The sequence below is a fragment of the Gadus morhua genome, chromosome 2, assembly GCF_902167405.1.
Source record: "Gadus morhua chromosome 2, gadMor3.0, whole genome shotgun sequence".
Lineage (NCBI taxonomy): Eukaryota > Metazoa > Chordata > Actinopteri > Gadiformes > Gadidae > Gadus > Gadus morhua.
Window position 1 is genome coordinate 21,764,221 of NC_044049.1, and position 19,833 is coordinate 21,784,053.

General features: G+C 50.2%; 2 protein-coding genes across 5 annotated transcripts; one reads left to right on the forward strand and one right to left on the reverse strand.

Annotated features, from left to right (window-relative positions):
- The first annotated feature begins 1,978 nt into the window (after nt 1-1,978).
- Nucleotides 1,979-17,720, forward strand: ubn2b (ubinuclein 2b). Of its 4 annotated transcripts, none has more exons than XM_030340202.1 (17): nt 1,979-2,637; nt 3,128-3,256; nt 3,378-3,479; nt 3,925-4,056; nt 4,518-4,624; nt 4,914-5,421; nt 7,557-7,627; nt 9,626-9,755; nt 10,095-10,201; nt 10,567-10,677; nt 11,022-11,165; nt 11,707-11,757; nt 11,851-11,893; nt 12,242-13,636; nt 15,266-15,470; nt 16,501-16,569; nt 17,111-17,720. In XM_030340202.1, exons 1-17 carry the CDS (start codon nt 2,302-2,304, stop codon nt 17,179-17,181), a joined length of 3,711 nt encoding a protein of 1,236 aa, XP_030196062.1. In that variant the 5' UTR covers nt 1,979-2,301; the 3' UTR covers nt 17,182-17,720. The 4 variants fall into 4 exon arrangements, with proteins under 4 accessions (XP_030196062.1, XP_030196071.1, XP_030196079.1 ...); XM_030340211.1 differs by having other exon boundaries at nt 17,132-17,720; XM_030340219.1 differs by lacking the exon at nt 16,501-16,569.
- Nucleotides 17,721-17,809: 89 nt separating this feature from the next.
- Nucleotides 17,810-19,740, reverse strand: trir (telomerase RNA component interacting RNase). The gene is made up of 4 exons (XM_030340267.1): nt 19,516-19,740; nt 18,908-19,400; nt 18,470-18,541; nt 17,810-18,380 (listed from the first exon to the last, which is right to left on the reverse strand). The coding sequence occupies exons 2-4, from the start codon at nt 19,214-19,216 to the stop codon at nt 18,273-18,275; spliced, it is 489 nt and encodes a 162-aa protein (XP_030196127.1). The 5' UTR covers nt 19,217-19,400; nt 19,516-19,740; the 3' UTR covers nt 17,810-18,272.
- Between the last annotated feature and the right edge of the window lie 93 nt (nt 19,741-19,833).

A 19,833-nucleotide genomic window follows, 5' to 3' on the forward strand; every position in this document is an offset into this window, starting at 1 on the left:
GACCTGAGATCAGCAGGGGCTTCCTCCTGGGGGAGGGGATGGATTAAGGGTGTGATCGGCATGAAAATGGCCTGGGTCTGCCGCGTCTGATCCAGACCCCCGAGACCCCCCACCAGACCCAGACATGGAGCTAGACCCAGTTCCCTGAGACTCAGCAGACCTAGATTCCCCAGAGCTAGACCCCCAAGAACCAAACCCACCTAGACCCAGACCCAAACCTCCAGCTGATTCAACAGACAGACCTCTCAGTAGGTGAAGCAGGATATCTCGTTCCGGCCTTCTGTCATAAAGGGTCAGGTGTAACCCTGACTGTGTGTTTGTAGGCCTACAGGAGGAGTTATGTTATGTTATAAAAGTGATAAGATGTTCCTGGTGTGTTACTGCTTGGCTAAAGAGCATGGAGGAGTACTCACTAGAGAGGAGTAGTGACTATCAAGTATTTTCTGTATCTCTTTTTGCTGTCATTATTTTCGTGTTTAAAGCATTGCTACTATTTGATCCCCTTGGGAAAAATCATCCAGGGATTTCCTGATGTTTCTTACCACATGTTTGCTGATGATATCCAGCTTTACTGTTCCTTCAAGCCAACTGAGCTCCAGAGGCTAAGTTCCTTAGTTCAGTGCTTGGTGGAGATAAAACATTGGCTGAGTGATAACACCCTGCAGCTTAATGAGGACAAAACAGAAACACTGGTTATTGCCCCTGATGATTCCATTCCAGGGATTAACCAGTACCTGGGTGACTTGGGCCAGTCTGTCAAACCGAGCCTAAGAAACCTGGGTGTTGTGTTTGACAAAGACATGTCATTAGTGCAGCATTGTAAACAGCTGACCAAAAATTGCTTTTTTCAACTGAGGAACATTTCGAAACTCAGGAAAATGGTTTCACAAAATGACTTGGAGCTGATCACTCATGCATTTGTGTCTTCGCGTTTAGACTATTGTAATAGTTTGTTTTCTTGTCTAAACAAAAAGGAGCTGTCTCGCCTGCAGTTAGTGCAAAACTCTGCAGCGAGAGTTCTGACTTGCACCAATAGGAGGACTCATATAACCCCTATTCTTAAAGCTCTTCATTGGCTGCCAGTTTCGTCCAGGATCAATTTTAAAATTTTGGTTTTAACGTTCAGAGCTTTGCATGGCCAGGCTCCGCCTTACATCAGTGATCTGATCCAGCCTTACACCCCAACTCGGGCTCTGAGGTCTGTGGATCAGAATCTGTTGACGTTGCCACACACTCGTTTCCGGACCAGAGGAGACAGATCCTTCCAGGCTGTTGCTCCCAGGCTCTGGAACGATCTTCCGCTCTCTCTGCGTTCGATGGAGTCTGTTGACTCCTTCAAAAAGCAACTAAAGACCTATTTGTTTGCTCATGCTTTTGCTTAGCTGTCTTGGGGCTGCTATGTTTGTCACCTAGTTGTCTTGGCCTTTTAAACTTAAATTTGTATGTACTTCTTAACTGTGTATTGTTATTGTTTTTGTTTAAACTGTGAAGCGCTTTGTGACCCTGGTCTGTGAAAGGCGCTGTACAAATAAAGCTTACTTACTTACTTACTACTTACTTATTAATTTGTAGAACTCTGTAAAAGCAACTTCAAATAAAATTGATTATAGAATTATTTATAGTTTTTTATATTTTCTACATTGAACTTCATCACTGACATGTCAAAAATATATTAATATACACATAGAGTAGCATGTATATCTTTAGCGATTTTTTTTTTAAAAATGAGCGTTCTCATGGCTCTGGGCGCGTTCACGTGGTTCTGGGCGCGTTCTCGCGGTTCTGGGCGCGCTCCCGTCCCGTCAAAACATCCCGCGTGAGGAGAACAATCGGCTGCTCCACATTCGCGCTTGTCTGTGGAGTAGGCGTGTCTTGGGGGTGTTCCGGCTCCGCGATTGGTTGAACACCGTTCTCTTTCTCCTCAGTTTCCGCTTTCTTTCCCTAAGCCCCGCCCCCTCCCTGAATAATGATAATAACGATCAAGATGGCTCCTACGGATGCCTCCTTGCGGTAGCCTGCCCATCATTCCATGGATCCACATCCTAAACTACAATTTTCCCACTATTTCACCACTTGTGTATCCTGGAGGAGGAACCCGGGGGGCTCCTGCATGGATTGATACCACCGAGGACGTGATAAAAGTCAGTGAAACATACTCTGAGGAACACAGAGCTAGCCCCGGGAGCTAGCTGCTAGCCGCTAGCCGCTAGCTGTAGTTGTCCACCATCTCCGGTTCTCCTGCCGAGACACTTGAACCCGAGCCTCGTCGTGTCCGGGGCGGACAGAACACGGTTGTTCCCGATGGCAGAGCCCAGGAAAGTGCCCTTCGTCACCATCTCGTCCTTTGGGTCAGACGCGACGGCCTCGGAGTCCAAGAAGCGCCGCCGCGAAGATGAAGCCGACAGCCCGGTGGTTAAAGATGGAGGCGGGGGTGGAGGAGGCGCAGCGGCCGCCGCCAGTTCAGGAGGTGGAGGAGGAGACGGAGGAGGGGGTCTGTTCGGGAACGTGAAGGGAGGTGACACAGAGCCCGGCGAGAGGAAACCCACGGTGCGCCTCAACCTGCCGCTGACGGAACCCAACGAGCGGGGGTCTGCGGAGTTCAGTTACACGGAGCTGGTCCAGTCCACCTTAACTCAGGTCAGGAGGGTGGAGGACGGAACAAAAGGCCCGGCGGTGGAGGGGGTCCTGGGCATCAGTTTGCAAGCAGAGTGCCTCCGCCGTGCACGGAGACCCGGTAGCATCTCCAAGTCGCATTAACGCTTTAGGGAACCGCGTTTTAAAGTTGCCAATGATTTAGAAGCACATTTTGTTAACAGAGAGACGATTAAGGGAGCTATGAAAAGTTAACTTTATTTCAGTTATACTCACTTTAGTGTGTGTCAACTTCTCTTAAGTTGCTGTTACTTGTTTTTACTGGATGAGAAAGGAGAATATGATGAACGTGAATACTGGTTGGTTATAATCTATGTGTTAAATTGTTTTTGATCAATATATAATGTTAAGCCAAAAGTATAATTTGTATATGTCCTCCCATGAAGATCATTTCTTGGTTTTTAAATTGTTGGGAGGGAAAGACATTGGGGCACCACCAACTGAACCCTCGAACTTGTTTGTGTTTCCTCTCCAGGTAAAACCCAAAGCAGCTCCGGTCTGTAAAGGCCTGACTCCGCCCCTTGACCCCAGCGACCCCTTCGCCGACGACGACCGAGAGCGGCGCGAGGTCGAGAACCTCGCCAAGAAGTTTGAGAGTAAATACGTAAGTGTCATGTTTTAACGAGTCATTGCGTCACGCATGAAGCAAGGAGGCGTCGGTTTGGTTTTCTTGCCAACGTCGTGATGTGAAACTAAATGTTCGTTTCTGGGTGTTTTTTTTTCAGGGCGGGGCTCCGAAGAAGAAGAAGCGTGATAGGATGCAGGATTTGATTGACATCGGTTATGGCTACGATGATACGGACCCCTTCATAGATAACTCGGAAGCTGTGAGTACATGTCCATATTTGTATTTATTTGGAACACGTATCGGGCGACGCCCACTTTACAGTTGAAATGCGCTGTACTGTCTGCTGTTTGAATTTACCAATCCTTCTCCCCGACCGTAGCCTACAACCAACCCCAACCCATCCTAATGTAATCTATACCTGAACCTGAGCATCTGTAAAACACTGCTTTGATCCAAAGTGGAGCCTCCCTTGTTAACCTAGGGATCGTTAGGGCTTGGCACTTGGTTCTATGAACATCCTTACTGTAACGACAGCAATATATTGTTCTTTCTCTTTCTTCTGACAAATGTACTTATTGTTATTCGCTTTGGATAAAAGCGTCTGCTAAATGTAATACATGTACAGTAAATGTAATGGGTGAAGGGAGAACTGAGTGCCTACAGGTAGCAGCGGCCCTGACTCTGCCCTCCTCTCTCCCTGTCAGTATGACGAGCTGGTGCCCGCCTCCCTCAACACCAAACACGGCGGCTTCTACATCAACATCGGCACGCTGCAGTTCAGGCCCGCCTCCGACTCTGAGGGGGAGGTGTCTAAAGGGGACTCCAACCACTTCAAGGTGGGTTCACTGTGATTGGACGCTTCCCACGTAGGACTAAAGGATTATAATAATAATTGTATATTAATATATTAAGGAAGAAGGCATGTAAACACTTGTACAACCCAACAGTATGTCAGGTTGATAATTCAACACAACATCCTTCAATGTGATAATCTATAGTCTCAGTCAAACAATCTTTACACAAAGTAATCCTTTGTCTAGTCGTGATACAGTTGTGTAACTTATTTGTTTGTAGAAAATGCTCGCATTTAAGTTTTAGATGTTTTCTTTTAGTTTCACACTTTAGGATCAGGACACAAGTTAAAATTAAGTTATTAATTGGCACAGTAACTTGATACATCTTGGATATTAAACTTGGTTTATAGTTCCCCTGAGCTGTTGTTTACTACAATGAGCTGTGACTCACAACCTCGTTAACGTGTCATGACCTCGTTAACGTGTCATGGCATCTCTGGCAGAAAGTGAAGGACGGCGAGGAGCGCGTCATCAAGAAGAGACGGAAAAAGCCAGACGGTGTCGGCCTGGAGGACAAGAAGCCCAAGAAGAACCGAGTGACCAAACAGGGGTAAATAAATGATCGGGTATTAAATGAGAAAAAGCATAAAATTAGATTTACTCAGAAATCTTAATGGCCCGTCTGACAAGAAACACCGGGCTGTGTGGTTGTGACCCACAACATGTTGTGGTGCAGATCATAACATGTGCGAGGGGCGGGCTCCAATGTGTGAGGGGCGGGCTCTAACACATGTGGGCTCTAACAAGGGGCGGGGCTCTAATGCATGTGGGAGTGTCCTCTAACGTGTGATGGGGCAGGCTCTAACGATGGGAGGGCTCTAACACGTGTATGCCCTCAGGGTGTTGGCGCTGAACCTCCACCGCCCGGAGAAGAAGAAGAGGAAGAAGCTGATGAAGGACTCCATCCAGCTGGCCAACATGCTTCGCCGCTTCTCCAGGGAGAAGGAGGAGATCCGCAAGAAGCACGTCCCGGGGGGCGCCGGCCCAACCCCGCGGCCCAACGCCGCCAGAGCACCGCAGAGTAACAACAACAACAACGTTGGCGCCCTGCCCAAGGTCACCGGGGGCAACGACTTCCTGGGGGCCAGCCTGGCCCCTGACCCCACTGTGCTGTCGCTGCTGGGCGCGGCCAGCGACAACACGGACATGCTGCAGGACCTCATGGGCGACCTGGACTTTGCCATACTGGACTCTCCGGGGGGCAGCCCAGGCCACGGCGAGAACGGCGGCGGGATGGGGGCGGGGATCAAGGCGGTAGGGGGAGGAGTCACCCGGGTGCTGTCTTCCCCCCCGCTGCCCGGCGGCCTTTCGGCCCCCCTCATCAAACGCATCGAGGACTTGAGAACGGTAAGGGTCACATGACCGCACCCACTGTCACATGACCCCACCCCATCCCCATATGGTCCATCACATGGCCACTCCTACTGACGCCAACTGACACTCACTGACACATGTATACCCTCTCCCACTTCCACAGAGTTCACCTGGACTCGGCATAGCCTCCACCTTAACCCACCAAAACCTGTCTTACGCACTTATTGTATGTTGTACGTCCTTGCACTTAAAAACAGTACATAATAACATCGTGTAGCGTCTTATCATAGCTAGCTTTGTTGTATATTTTGAATTGGTTAACCTAGAGGTTGTTCGTGCTTGGCACTTGGTTCTATGAACATCCTTACTGAACAGACAGAGATATATTGTTGTTTCTCTTTCTTCTGTCAAATTCACTTATTGTAAGTCGCTTTGGATAAAAGCGTGTGCTAAATGAAATGGACCTACTATGATAAGAGCTGTTCAGTAGTGTGTCCTCTAGTTTGTCCTAGCCTGTGGGTCAGTGCCGTCTCAGTTTAGGGACGGGACGGGGGGCGGGAGTTGGAGGAGATTTGGCAGGGAAAGGCAGGAGATTTGGGTGTTGCCGTGGCAACGGGAGCCGTGGCAGAGAGGAGGTTGGGGTGAAAAGGGCCCTCTGTCTCCAGGTGTGGGATGGCAGGCGGGGCTGAAGGTTCTGGTTAGAGACGTGACGTGTGTGAATACACAACGTTTTGTGTATCCCTACTAGGGCTGTAAAGATACACTAGCTCACGATTCAGTTTGTATCATGATTTTTGACCCACGGCTCGATACATCCCACGATTTTTTTACATTTAAAAAGCATTTTATTTAAACAACACTTATATAACAATTAACTTAATGTAACATTTAATAACAAATAATTTGGAACACTGAACAAATTTGAACAGAAAGAATACTATTAAAGTATAGCTAAATTAATAAATAAATAACCAAAGGTTGCAGTTGGAGGATGCTTGCAGGTAGGCAAAAACCCTCAACTAGTTTGGTGGTTTAGTCAAATATCCTATTAGCGATTCTTATTAAGCTATGTAGCTGAAATAATGACATAATCAGGCCTTATAGAATGCAACATGTTTAATAGCCTAAGTTTTAATAGATGGGGAAAAACATGAACGTCTAACATGAACGTCGCAATAACGAGGCGAAGTGTTACGAGTAGCGCACACTGCCGCGAGAATGGCAGTGTGCGTATGTTTGTGTGTGAGTGACGTCAGCGAGTGAGTGGACGAGCGAGGAGAGCGAGCGGTAGCGTGTGTGTCTATCGAAGAAGCGAACGAGTCCGGTAGAATTACCCAACCTGTCAATAATCGGTGGCCGCTTCATTCCGACCTATAAGCAGTCCAACTGCCGGTCAAATCACACAAAACAATAGAGACAGGGATCACACCGGCAATTTTTTTCGCGCTAGGCCCACTCTGGATAAATTCATTCATATCGTTCATATCGCATATGAGGACTTCGACGGCTGTGGAGAAATGCAATCCTCCATAGCCACAGAGAGCTGTCATCACAGAGGGCATCTCGTCATATACTTACGGCATCGATAAGAGGGGGCGGTGTCAACAGACTATTATTCAGACAAATTATTAGCAAATTTCAATCTGAAAATTCGACCGGAGAGTTAGAAAGGGCGTATAGCGCCTCTGCCTTCTCACACCGCGAGACAGGTTTGTGGCTTTGAGTGTCGCGAATTTCGGTTTCGATACGCGTATCGTTACAGCCCTAATCCCTACACAACCCTGTGTAGTATTGCATCCTGTTGAACTGTGTCACCCCGGTGTTATAAGAGATGTTTACAAGAATAAGAATACATTTGATTGATATAGCGCTCTTCTAAATACTTAGACGCTTTACATAGCGAACACAAAACAAAATAATTTAATAAGAATTTACATAAGAAGATAAATAAGGAGGAACTGGGGAGAGAAGAGAAGGGGCGATGTGGCGAAAGCGATCTGGAAGAGGTGGGTTTTGAGGGCCTGTTTAAATGAAGGGAGTATGTTAGCCTGTTGGGTTGGGGAGGGAGTGGCACCTGATAAGGCCCTGCCCATGTTGACCCTGTCTTTCTCTCTGATCAGGCGTTATAACAGATGTTAACCCTGTGTCTCCCCGTCTCTCTCTATAAGGCGTCCCGTCAGTTCGACCAGGAGGGCAGGAAGAAGTTCTTCACGCTGGACATGAACAACATCCTACTGGAGTGAGTACCTGTTCTCCTCTGGTGCCGGTGGTCCCACCGTAGACCGTGTCACCACTAGGGGTGTAACGATACATCGATGTATATCGATACATCGATTGATTGGCGAACGATCCAGCTGCATCGATGCAACGCCCAAACATCGATGCATAGCGCTGTATTACACGCTTTTATTATTATATATCTCCTTTCGCGGGTGTTTGTGAAACTATTTCTGCGCAAAGCGCCAAGCCGCTCGTATCCATTCACCGGTTAAGCAACAGCGAGCACATGTTTGAGCGCGAGGATGTCTAGTTTCGTTTTGTGTTGCCAGATTGGGCATACGTCCCGTTTTTCCAGCCTAACGTGATTAATAGTAGCCAAATCGGGCTGAAAAATGTGCCCAATCTGGCAACACGGACAGCTTATCTTTACAGCCAAGATGATTCCGAGGGATGTTTTGTTTTTAGAAGAAAACTATCCACACAGATCGGTTGGGAATGGTCTACGTTCAAAATGAAAGATCATTACAGGCTCTTTAATTTAAGCCATAAAAAACCTTTGGCACTTAAATGCAATTATGTGGCACTTTATTATTTGTATTAAAAATGGATTGTTTTTGTTTTAAATATCCGGAAGAGCAAAGAAATAAAATGATGAAATTATAATTAAGTTGATGTGAGTTGATGTGATTGTAAGAGGTTGTGTTAAATGGGCATATGATATCGTCTCATATCGATCGCATGCCCCTGAATCAAATCGTATCGTATCGTATCGCGGCAGACTTTTGATATCGGCAAATATCGTATCGTTGTCCAATGAATCGATATAATATCGTATCGTGATGAAACCAGAGATTTACACCCCTAGTCACCACTGCTCCCCCCCACTCCCCTTTAACAGTGTGTTGTGGGGTCCTCCTCTCTGACTGTGTGTTGTGGGGTCCTCCTCTCTGACTGTGTGTTGTGGGGTCCTCCTCTCTGACTGTGTGTTGTGGGGTCCTCCTCTCTGACTGTGTGTTGTGGGGTCCTCCTATCTGACTGTGGGTGTTGTGGGGTCCTCCTCTCTGACTGTGTGTTGTGGGGTCCTCCTCTCTGACTGTGTGTGTTGTGGGGTCCTCCTCTCTGACTGTGGGTTGTGGGGTCCCCCTCTTTAACTGTGGGTTGTGGGGTCCCCCTCTTTAACTGTGGGTTGTGGGGTCCTCCTCTCTGACTGTGTGTTGTGGGGTCCTCCTCTCTGACTGTGTTGTGGGGTCCTCCTCTCTGACTGTGTTGTGGGGTCCTCCTCTCTGACTGTCTGTTGTGGTGTCCTCCTCTCTGACTGTGTGTTGTGGGGTCCTCCTCTCTGACTGTGTTGTGGGGTTCTCCTCTCTGACTGTGTTGTGGGGTCCTCCTCTCTGACTGTGTTGTGGTGTCCTCCTCTCTGACTGTGTGTTGTGGGGTCCTCCTCTCTGACTGTGTTGTGGGGTACTCCTCTCTGACTGTGTTGTGGTGTCCTCCTCTCTGACTGTGTGTTGTGGGGTCCTCCTCTCTGACTGTGTTGTGGGGTTCTCCTCTCTGACTGTGTTGTGGGGTCCTCCTCTCTGACTGTGTTGTGGGGTCCTCCTCTCTGACTGTGTTGTGGGGTCCTCCTCTCTGACTGTGTTGTGGGGTACTCCTCTCTGACTGTGTGTTGTGGGGTCCTCCTCTCTGACTGTGTTGTGGGGTTCTCCTCTCTGACTGTGTGTTGTGGGGTCGTCCTCTCTGACTGTGTGTTGTGGGGTCCTCCTCTCTGACTGTGTGTGTTGTGGGGTCCTCCTCTCTGACTGTGGGTTGTGGGGTCCCCTTCTTTAACTGTGTGTTGTGGGGTCCTCCTCTCTGACTGTGTGTTGTGGGGTCCTCCTCTCTGACTGTGTTGTGGGGTCCTCCTCTCTGACTGTGTTGTGGGGACTTCCTCTTTGACTGTGTGTTGTGGGGTCCTCCTCTCTGACTGTGGGTTGTGGGGTCCCCCTCTTTAACTGTGGGTGTTGTGGTTCCTCCTCAGCATCGAGCTGCAGGTGCAGGAGCAGCCTGAGGGGGTCCGCTCGGCCGTCTACTCCCACCTCGAGGCCTTCGTCCCCTGCAACAAAGAGGCCCTGCTGAAACGCCTCAAGAAGCTCAGCCTCAACATACAGGTACAATCCAAACCCTAACATGTTATATATAACATAACATGTTATATATAAGCCTAACATATAACAGTAACATGTTACAGGTCTCTTATATAACCTGTCATGTTATGATATAAACCCAACACGTTACCTATAACCCCAACATGTTATAATATAACCTCAACATACAGGTACATGTTATATCTAACCCTAACATGTTCTATATGATCTCCACATTCAGTTGCATTCTAGTAAAACCCCACAGTGTCGGTATTGATCCCGGTCCAGAACACGTGGTGGGGTGAAGTGAGGACTGAGCGTTGTGATCACTCTGTGTCATGACTCTTCTGACTCTGTCTCCAGGACGACCGTCTCCGCACGCCGCTGCTGAAGCTGAAGCTGGCCGTGTGCAGCGTGATGCCCGAGCAGATCGCCCGCTTCAACATGGACTGTATCGCCAAGGTGGCCAAGTAAGACCCCCACACTAAGACCCCCACACACACACGTAGTCTGACTGAGGTACATCCCACCCCAGTACTCACACCCAAGATCTCCTACTGAAGACAAAACATGATCGTTTCCAGTGTTCCTTCTGACTCCTGATGGTTATGTATTATGGGATGGCTCACAGTACTGATGGTTGTGTATTATGGGATGGCTCACAGTATTGAGGCTTGTGTATTATTGGATGGATCATACAGTATTGATGGTTGTGTATTATGGGATGGCTCCCAGTACTTATGGTTGTGTATTATGGGATGGCTCACAGTACTACGGGTTTTGTATTATGGGATGGATCATACCATACTGATGGCTGTGTATAATGGGATGTCAGGCAGCAGTCTGGAGAAGCAGAGAAGAACGGCTCTGAGGAGGACGACGAGGAGAAGCCGGGGAAGAGGGTGATGGGGCCGCGCAAGAAGTTCATTTGGGATGACAAGCTCAGGTCAGTGTGTGTGTGTGTGTGTGTGTGTGTGTGTGTGTGTTACTCTGTGTGTGTGTGCGTCGGTCTCCATCCCTCATTCTCTGACGTGTGTGTGTGTGTGTTACTCTGTGTTTGACCTGTGTGTGTGTGTGGGTGTATCGGTCTCCATCCCTTATTCTGTGATGTCCGTGTGTGCGTCGGTCTCCATCCCTCATTGTGTGTGTGTGTGTGTCCATCGGTCTCCATCCCTCATTCTCTGACGTGTGTGTGTGTGTGTGTGTGTGTGTCTGACCTGTGTGTGTGTGTGTGTGTGTGTGTGTGCGTCGGTCTCCATCCCTTATTCTCTGATGCGTGTGTGTGTGCAGGTTGTTGCTGTGCACCCTGGTACGTGTAAAGCTGGGCTGCTATGAGCTGGAGGGCCAGAGCTCAGTGTCTCCTGAGGACTACCTGAAGGCCTTCATGGAGGCCGAGGTCAAGCCCCTGTGGCCCAAGGGCTGGATGCAGGCCAGGTACCTGATGATAACACTATGGGTTACAGTAAGCCACAGTGGCCCAAGGGCTGGATGCAAGCCAGGTACCTGATGATAACACTATGGGTTACAGTGAGCCACAGTGGCCCAGGGGCTGGATGCAGGCCAGGTACCTGATGATAACACTATGGGTTACAGTGAGCCACAGTGGCCCAGGGGCTGGTTGCAAGCCAGGTACCTCACGCTAACAGTATAGCTTACATACCTCCATCGGTGTCCTGATACTCTCTGAGAATCGGAACTCTTCAGATTAACGATGAAGACAGGAATAACTTTATTTATTATCATTTTTAGTTATTTTTATTATTTATATACAAAAAAATGCCTGAAAAGTATTATCTAACCATATTATTTCATTACTAAGTTATTGATGCTAATCCAAAATGTTGATTCCTATACACCGTGGTTGTCATATGGTTGAACAGCAGCAGGTCTAGAATGTTAAGTTGTCAAAACGACACAAGCCCTCACCTGGTGACCATATACACACGTTCAATGTTGGCTGTTCTTTTCCCTGCAGGATGCTTTTCAAAGAGAGCATGCAGGCACACGGCCACCTGACAGGAAACACGTATGTCATCACTTCCTCCACATCCTACTGTACTGTGCCCTTATTGGTCGGCCTGTCCGTCACTCACCCGTCTCCCTGCCCTTCTCCCTGTAGAGCCAAGAAGAAGATCATGACGACCCCCAAGGCCAAGCCCAAGGTAATCCTCATGATGATCAGAATAAAATGCAAATATTTAACAATTATTCGTCGCAGAGATGAATACTTTTTTTTGGGGTGTACCACACGTGAACACTCCAAAAATAAACAAGATAACACTTTTTGCAGGGATTTATTAGTTTTATTAGCGTGTTGAGACGACCGTCACGCAATATCCCAAGTTTGAGATCTCAATCATGGGATATTGCCCAATATCCAGAGTTAGCGAACCAATCAAATTGTGCCATCTTAGGAGGTTCACGTGTCACATATACTTAATGGATATATCAGGGTGAATAGATTAACGAGGTGTTGGTTGTTAATTGGCTGCTCCGTCATGTGACCCCAGGAGATGGGTTGGGTCCAGCGCTCCACGCCCACAGGGGGCGTCGGCCCCGTGGCCCCGCCCACCAAGCGCCCCCCCCTCTCCCCCTCGGAGCCCATCTGCTTGGACTCGCAGGACGAGGAGGAGCCGGCCCCGCACTGCCTGGACTCCATCTCCCAGGCGCTCGCCATCCTCAGCAACGCCGCCAAGGGCCTGGCCCACGGCGACAGCCCCCCCTCGCCCGACCCCGGAAAGACCCCTGTCGTCGCGGCGACCGTATCGCACGCCTCGCCGCTGCTCCAGCAGCAGAAGAAGAGCGTGGTGGTGTCCGGGGCCCCGCCCTCGCCATACATCTCTACCTCCTCCCCGGCGGCGGCCTCGCTGGCCCGCGCCCCCACCCCCGTCTCCGCCCCCTCCGCCCTGTCGCCAGGCAACCGCATGGAGGGCCTGGTGTCCCTCAAGGGCCTGTCCCCGGCCCACAGACACTCTGTGCTCAGCTCCGCCCCCCGGCCCCCCGCTGCGGGCGGCGGCTCCTCCCCCAAGCAGCGCCCGCCCCCCACCGCCTCCCCCCTCATGGCGCCGGGGTCGAAGGGCGTGGCCGCTCCGCCCTCAGGCCTCCTGAGGGGCGGGAACAACCTCATCACCTCCCCGCCGCCGCGCGTCCACACGCTCAGCCCCTCCCCCCACATGAGCCCCCAGACCCCCCGCCTGGCCCACACCCTCCACAGCAAGACCCCCCTGACCCCCGGGCTGACCTACAGCAAGCCCTCCATGACCCCGGCCAAGTCCCCCCTGACCCCCGGCCTGTCCTACCCCCGGCCCTCGCTGACCCTCAGTAAGCCCTCCACCACCCCCAGCCTCATGCACTGCCGGCCCTCCATGACCCCCGGCCTCTCCTCCTACGGCAAGGTCAACATGGCCCCCGGAAAGGGCCCGGGGGGCGGGGCCAAGACCACCCTGAGCCCCAAGCCCCCCCACCCGCTGCCCCAGTCCAACTTCATCACGCCCATGCAGGCCACGCTCACCAAGGCGGGGCACAGCAGCACGGCGCCCATCATCAAGCTGACCGCGCCCGCCAGCTCCCAGCCCCGGCCTCAGGCCACGCCCCCGCTGCGCCAGTACACCACCAACAGAAGCCCCGCCCAGGCGTTCCGCCCCCCCTACCCCGGGGCCCAGGGGGGCGGGGCCAAGCAGACGGGCGGGGGCTACGCGGGCCTGAAGCAGCCGGTGGGGGTACACAGCAGCACCGGCACCAGCCTTACCAACGCCTCCACCCTCAGCAAGCACCCCGGGGCCACGCCCACCACCACCGCTGCGGCCAACGCAGCGCAGCGCCAGAGGGCAATGGGCGGGACCACTCAGGGGGCTAAGCCAATCACGTCCGTCTCCTCGCCGGCGTTGTCTTCTCAGCTGCCCCAGGTTTGTACTGCTATGACACACACTCGCATGTCTGACCTCTGCATGTTTACTAGAGTTGTTCCGAAAGTCTAGTGCCAATCCCATGTCATCACATGACTCATTTACTACACAGACAGAGAACAACACAAACGGTACAGTCACAGTGTTATGCTGCGTTCTGTAACGGGCGGAGGCTGGAAGTCAGAAAGGCGTAATCTCCGACCTACATGCGTCAGAGCTACCAAGTCAGAAAAACATTGCTCACGCTAAACTAGAAGAGTGCAAATGTATTATTCTAATTATAAATTGAAAATCAACTAGTTTGACTGAAAAATTACTCATTTTTCAGAAGAACTAGATAGTTAAGGAAAGTTCTATATGATTCATTCATTTAAATAACATTTTTGTCACTTAGAAGAGGCTTTTATCCAAAGCGACTTAGTACAAGTAGTACATTGCGGTCATTGTAAGAGAACCCTTCAATAAGAACAAGTGCTAGTAGTTACAATGCTAGATGCTGTATCGGTATATCCATACCGGGTAAGTAGTATACAGCTGTTCAAATAAATAAAATCGTACTCTGTATCGGCCAATACACAAAATCAGTATCGGGGAGTTTTATTTATGATTTTGGAACATCTATAATGTTCAACATTCATTCACTTTTAGGACAAGAAACTGGTTTTAGGGAACCACATCATACCATGTGGTCACTCAGAGGATCTAGAGAGAAGGTCTGGGTGCCTCGACCACCATGACCACTAGGGCTGTCAAAATTGCTCAAAAATGACATTTGAATGTTCGTTTGGAAAAAAATCACGAATTCGAACTATTCGAATATCTGGTTGCCTATTTTACGCAGTTGCCGTCAATATGTCAATAATGCGACAAAACCATGGTTCAAATTAGTGGGATATATATATATCCTATAAACAGCCCAGTAACGTGGAGGCCTAATCATGAAAAGCCACAACTTTGTATCGCTTGCACCACACCTGCAAGCGCGCAAACTATAGTAATCTGAAGAAGACGCCCGCTTCTGAATGTTACAAAGTATGCTAGTGGTAACGTTCCTTGCTTTGCTTACCATTTATCGAGAAGGCCTATTAAAATCGATAAAGAAAAAAATGCATGTCGCCTACGTCTTCCACCATGCCAGCGAAAGGGCCAGCACTACGCACCGTTCGGATTCATGAAAAAAAAGCTGTCTCGGACTTTGCCGAGAACATTGCGTTATAGCAGCTTTCACCAGCCAGACTACTAGCTCCCTGAGCTCTACTTCGGATGCTTATTGAATGGCATAGCCGAGCTGGAATACCTATATCCAAGTACGGAAACCCCGAGGGGATAAAATACATTCGCTCTTCACAATACTAGTCTGTTACACTTGTACCGCGGGAGTGTTTTTACACATTCGAATATTATGAGGGACATCGCGAACAGACAGAGGCTCATTCACAAAGCAGATAGAGGCGCTTGTACCGCGGGAGTGTTTTTTCACATTCGAATATTAATTTTCACGTTCGAATTCGCGTTTTTGGATACATTTCGAACGAATATTCGAACTTCGAATATTCGTTGACAGCCCTAATGACCACGCACGCCACACCCCTGACCCCTAACCATCTCCCCCCCCCCCCCTCCTCCCAGGTCACCACCACGGGGGGCAGCAGCCTGCTGGGCTCCGCCCCCTCCCTGCCGGGGGGCTACGGCATGCTGGGGGGTCTGGTTCCCGTGTCGCTGCCCTTCCAGTTCCCGCCACTGCTCAACCTGCCGCTCGCCTCCTCCAACGCGGCCGCCGCCGCCAGCGCCCAGGCGGCCAATAGCAACGCCTCGTTCTCCGTGCTGACGCAGAGTGAGTGGCGAGCTTAGAACCGGTTCGCCAGGCTAACGCTTTTAGCATAGTTAAAGGGCTAGGCTAACACGGTTAGCATAGTACAGGGCTATGCTAAGGCTGTTAGCATAGAATAGGGCTATGCTAAGGCTTTTGGCATAGTAAAGGGCTATGCAAAGGCTGTTAGCATAGTTTAGGGCTATGCTAAGGCTGTTAGCATACTAAAGGGCTATGCTCACACTGAGGGCCCCCCCTGTTAAGGGGAGCCCCAGAGACTTATTCACAGGGCCCTCAGCGTTACCATGGTAACGCTGAGGGCCCTGTGAATAAGTCTCTCGGGACAGCCCTTAACATTAAGTCGATTAAGAAATGACACGGCGATTGGAAAAACTCCCCTTTAGTGACATCACACCAGGGGCGTGGCCGCTCCGAGTGCACAGCCTGCCGATTGGTCCAGTCCGCTGGATGGGCGTGTGTGTTGATCTGGGTGGACACACCCAATTGTGTTGCTCCAGGTTTTAAAAATGGCCGATCTCAGTCACATCCGGTGATCGACGGGGATAGTTAGCATAGAGCTCAGTAAGATGGAGCAGGTAAAGCCAAGTTATTCAGGGTCAGTCAGCAGGAGCTTGCGTTCTGTGTGCCAGTAGTTAGTGTGTGGCTTCTGTCTTCTTCGTTGTCTAGCTACATGTGTAGACCTTGTTGTTGTTTTGTCTTACTGAACCCTTGTTGTGACCCCATGCTGTGTCTGGGAGGACGACGACCCCTTAGTCCCTCTAACTCTCTCTCATCCCCTCGTCATAACTCATCAATCTGTCATCAACACTGTTCTCTCTCTCCCTGACCTCCTCGCTCTGCTCTGTGTCCACTCTCTGCATCTATAGCCAAACCCTGCCTCACCTTCTGCTGTTGATCACTGTTTGTCCCGCCCTGTTTCTGTTGCCCCGACCCACTTCCTGTCCCCACGACCCACTTCCTGTCCCCACCATAACGTGCCCTGCTCTCCCTCCTCTGTTCCCGGGTGGCTCGCTGTCTCCTGTCTCCTCCTCAGATCTCTATAAGAGCCTCCAGGCAGGGGCTCATGTTGCTCTGCCTCCTCACCTGCAGATCGCTTTCTCAGGTAAACCCAGCCCTCCCCCTCCCCCTGTTCAGACGTGGGGAGACTCCACGTCCAGGCGCTGAAACCTCGGTTCAGGTTAGGCACAAGCCAAGCTGAGCTCAGCTACTAGCTGTAGCTCTACTAATAATAATAATAATAATACATTTAATTTAGAGGCGCCTTTCAAGACACCCACGGTCACTTACTAGCCGTGGCTCTCCTAGCCGAGGCTCTACTAGCTGTACATCTACCAGCCGAGGCTGTTCTATCTATAGCTCTTAGTGTTTGTCTCTCTCTACTAGCCATAGGGTGCTAGTTTGTCAGACAGTAAACCAGGAGTGGATTGTTTCCTCTGTGGATCTGGAGTCGCCCCACACCTGTCCGTCTGCTTCTGCCCGCCCTGCTCTGTCTGCCGTCGGGTCTGGGTTCTGCGTCTTGTCTGTCCGTGGGGTGCCCACCTGTCTGTCTGTAGCCGTTATAACTGCCGTTTGTCCCGACGGTCGCTCCGATGCTGTAATGTTGTTTTCATGCTTTCTGCTCTGGTTTTCATTGGTGGCTCAAGAGCTCTACTCTCCCCGTTCAGATGTCAATCAAAGCCAGGGCGGGGACTCCAACAAGAGGAAGACTCTATGATACAGCACCTAGCCAGACACCTGTCCGGCGGGAACCAATCGGAATCGAGTGTGGCTTTGAGTGACGGTCAACAGAACCACTCAGAAGGACTAGAGCTGAAGCACTGGGGATGAAGAACACGCCTCATCATGCAAGGATTGGCTCAGTGACACAAACAAGCAGTACAGGACTTTTTTTTTTAAACCATTTGATAACTTTTGATACTATTATTCATAGAATTGATAAATGGAAATGACTAAATTTGTCAATGTTTACAAGATAGACCTATATCACTGTGGAAAGGTGTGTGTCTGTGTGCGTCTGTGTGTGAGAGCGAGCTCAGGGGTGGGAATGTGTTGCGCTGAATGTGTATTTCTCCTGGTAATGGTCAGTGTGTCCATTTGGTGCTTCTTTTTATGATAATGTAATTAATACTTCAAATCCTGTAAAGAAATGTAAACTAAATGCAAGATTGTTCTGTTTGGGCTTTTTTTAAACAACCTTGATTTCTCTTGTAAAGAAATGAAACGACCTTCCAATTAAACAATGCCTTATAATCATGAAGTATAAGAATCTGTCGTCTCACCGCTGCGTTAGCGGCTGTCCAAATCTAAGCTAACTACATATACCGTTAAAAGAAATTATGAACTAGTTTGAAAAGACTTTTATTTATAACATTGGCTTGAGACGTGTCAGCAGGCCTCAGAAGGTTTGAGTCTCTGATGTGAAATACAGCACTGACCGCGACGGTCGGACCCCGATCAACCAGGACCGCGGGGGGCGAACAGGCAACACGGGGATATCTCGTCAAAACTTCACACGGCCACCAGCGAGTCAAATCAACCACCATACGACTCAGAAGCTACAAATATGAAAATATTGCAATCGCTCACGTATGCAAGTATGTTTTTAAAAAATGAAAACATCCGATTTAGCACACAAGCATGAACCCTTACGATACAAAAAAGCGGCGGAAATGAAACTGGTTTCTACTCGTGTTTATGAATTGTGATTCTGGCAGGGTCAAAATGGTCCAGATGTACTAGGAAACCCCCATCAGCTCCAGGGTTCCTCCCAGAACAGAATGTCGCTTGAGGGGAGAGGCCTGCCGGTTATTTGACCAGCGGTCTGGTTTTATCATCATCGCCGCACTGGTGCGACTTGTACATCTTTACCTCGGCCATGTACTTGGCCCAGGCGTCGCTCTTACCCGGCTCGGCCTGCGGAGAACGGAGAGAACAGGCGGTTAAAACAACACAACGGCAGACAAACACTAGACGGATCAGGGAAGAGAGACTGATGTACTTACAACAGAGTCCGGTTTCAGTTTCTTCGCAACCATGCCGGTCTTTAGGAACACGCCGCCTCGCCGCTTCCCCACCTGGGAGGAGATACAAGACTGACACCGTTACAGGAGCCCAGACACCGGGGTGAGGAGAAATGAGACTGACACCCTTACAGCTGGGTGAGGAGAGACAAGACTGACGCCCTTCAAGGAGCTCTGGCAGCCAGGTGGGCAGTGGAGGAGAGCCAACAGTAGGGCTCCTGTCGCACGATGACCAGCGAATGAACCGTAAGCCATGTGTCAATATGTGTGTCATATTAGTGTCAATGGTCCAATGAACCATGGCCTGTACTATATCAGCGTTAATAACGTGTTCTATTTTAATTCTGATCATATTAATGATCATGATCACGAACCACTAACGTCACTTTGATCTCATCTCACTACTGCCAAAGCCCTTACAAAGCTGGTCGCGGAGGGGGGCTTCTTGTCCACAGCTGACTGTTCTTGGGGGTCTGTCGCGGGTCCTTCCCCGCTCGCCTGCCCATCCTCTTCTTTCCTCCTCTTCTCTTCCTCCATTTTCTTCTTGAACATCGCCATGAAGCTGCCGTCGTTTGCGAACGCGTTGGCCGCCCCGGCCGTGCCGGGCGCCCCGGGCCCCACGCCGGGCCTGGCGCCGCCCAGCGCCGGGCTGGACGGCGAGGCCGGGCTGCTGCTGTTGGAGTCGCTGCTGCTCAGGTGGGCTCTGTGGTGAACCCTTCTGGAGTCCATCCTTTCCGTTTGGGTCTCGAACCGATGAAGTGATGAACTGTAGATCCAGGGGGTCTCTAGGTCCAGGTGGTCCGGGGCGATCCGGGGGGTCCCGGGGTTTGGAGGAATGCGGTCTGGGAGAGGCCGTTCACAACATGTTGCAGGCGGACTGACCTCGGTCGGGAAATTAAGAAGCCCTCTGGTCCTATGATGGTTTAAAAGTATAATTAGTAGACAGCATGGGAGGATAATAAGCCGTTTCAGACCGAAGAGGATCACAGAAACAAGACGCTAGCGCGGTGGGCTAATGCCTTGTTTACCTTGGCCTTTGTAGGGCAAATGTACCCGAATAATGTCCAGATGAAGAGTAAAGAGCCAGGGGGATTAGATCCGATCGCTCGATGTCACTTTACTGCCCTCAGGAACCGCACAGCAGACGAGATACTCCAGAGATAATACGAGTTATGTTTAAAAATGAGCTCCTCGTTACTCGCTGGCGGCCATCTTGGCTCTTACGGCTGACGTCACTGCGTTGTGTCCGTGGAGGAGTCATGGCGTGACGGCGTCCAACGCCCCCTGCTGTGGAGCTAAATGAGGGCGGGGTTAAACGTTTAACCCCGCCCACATTTAAGGAAAAT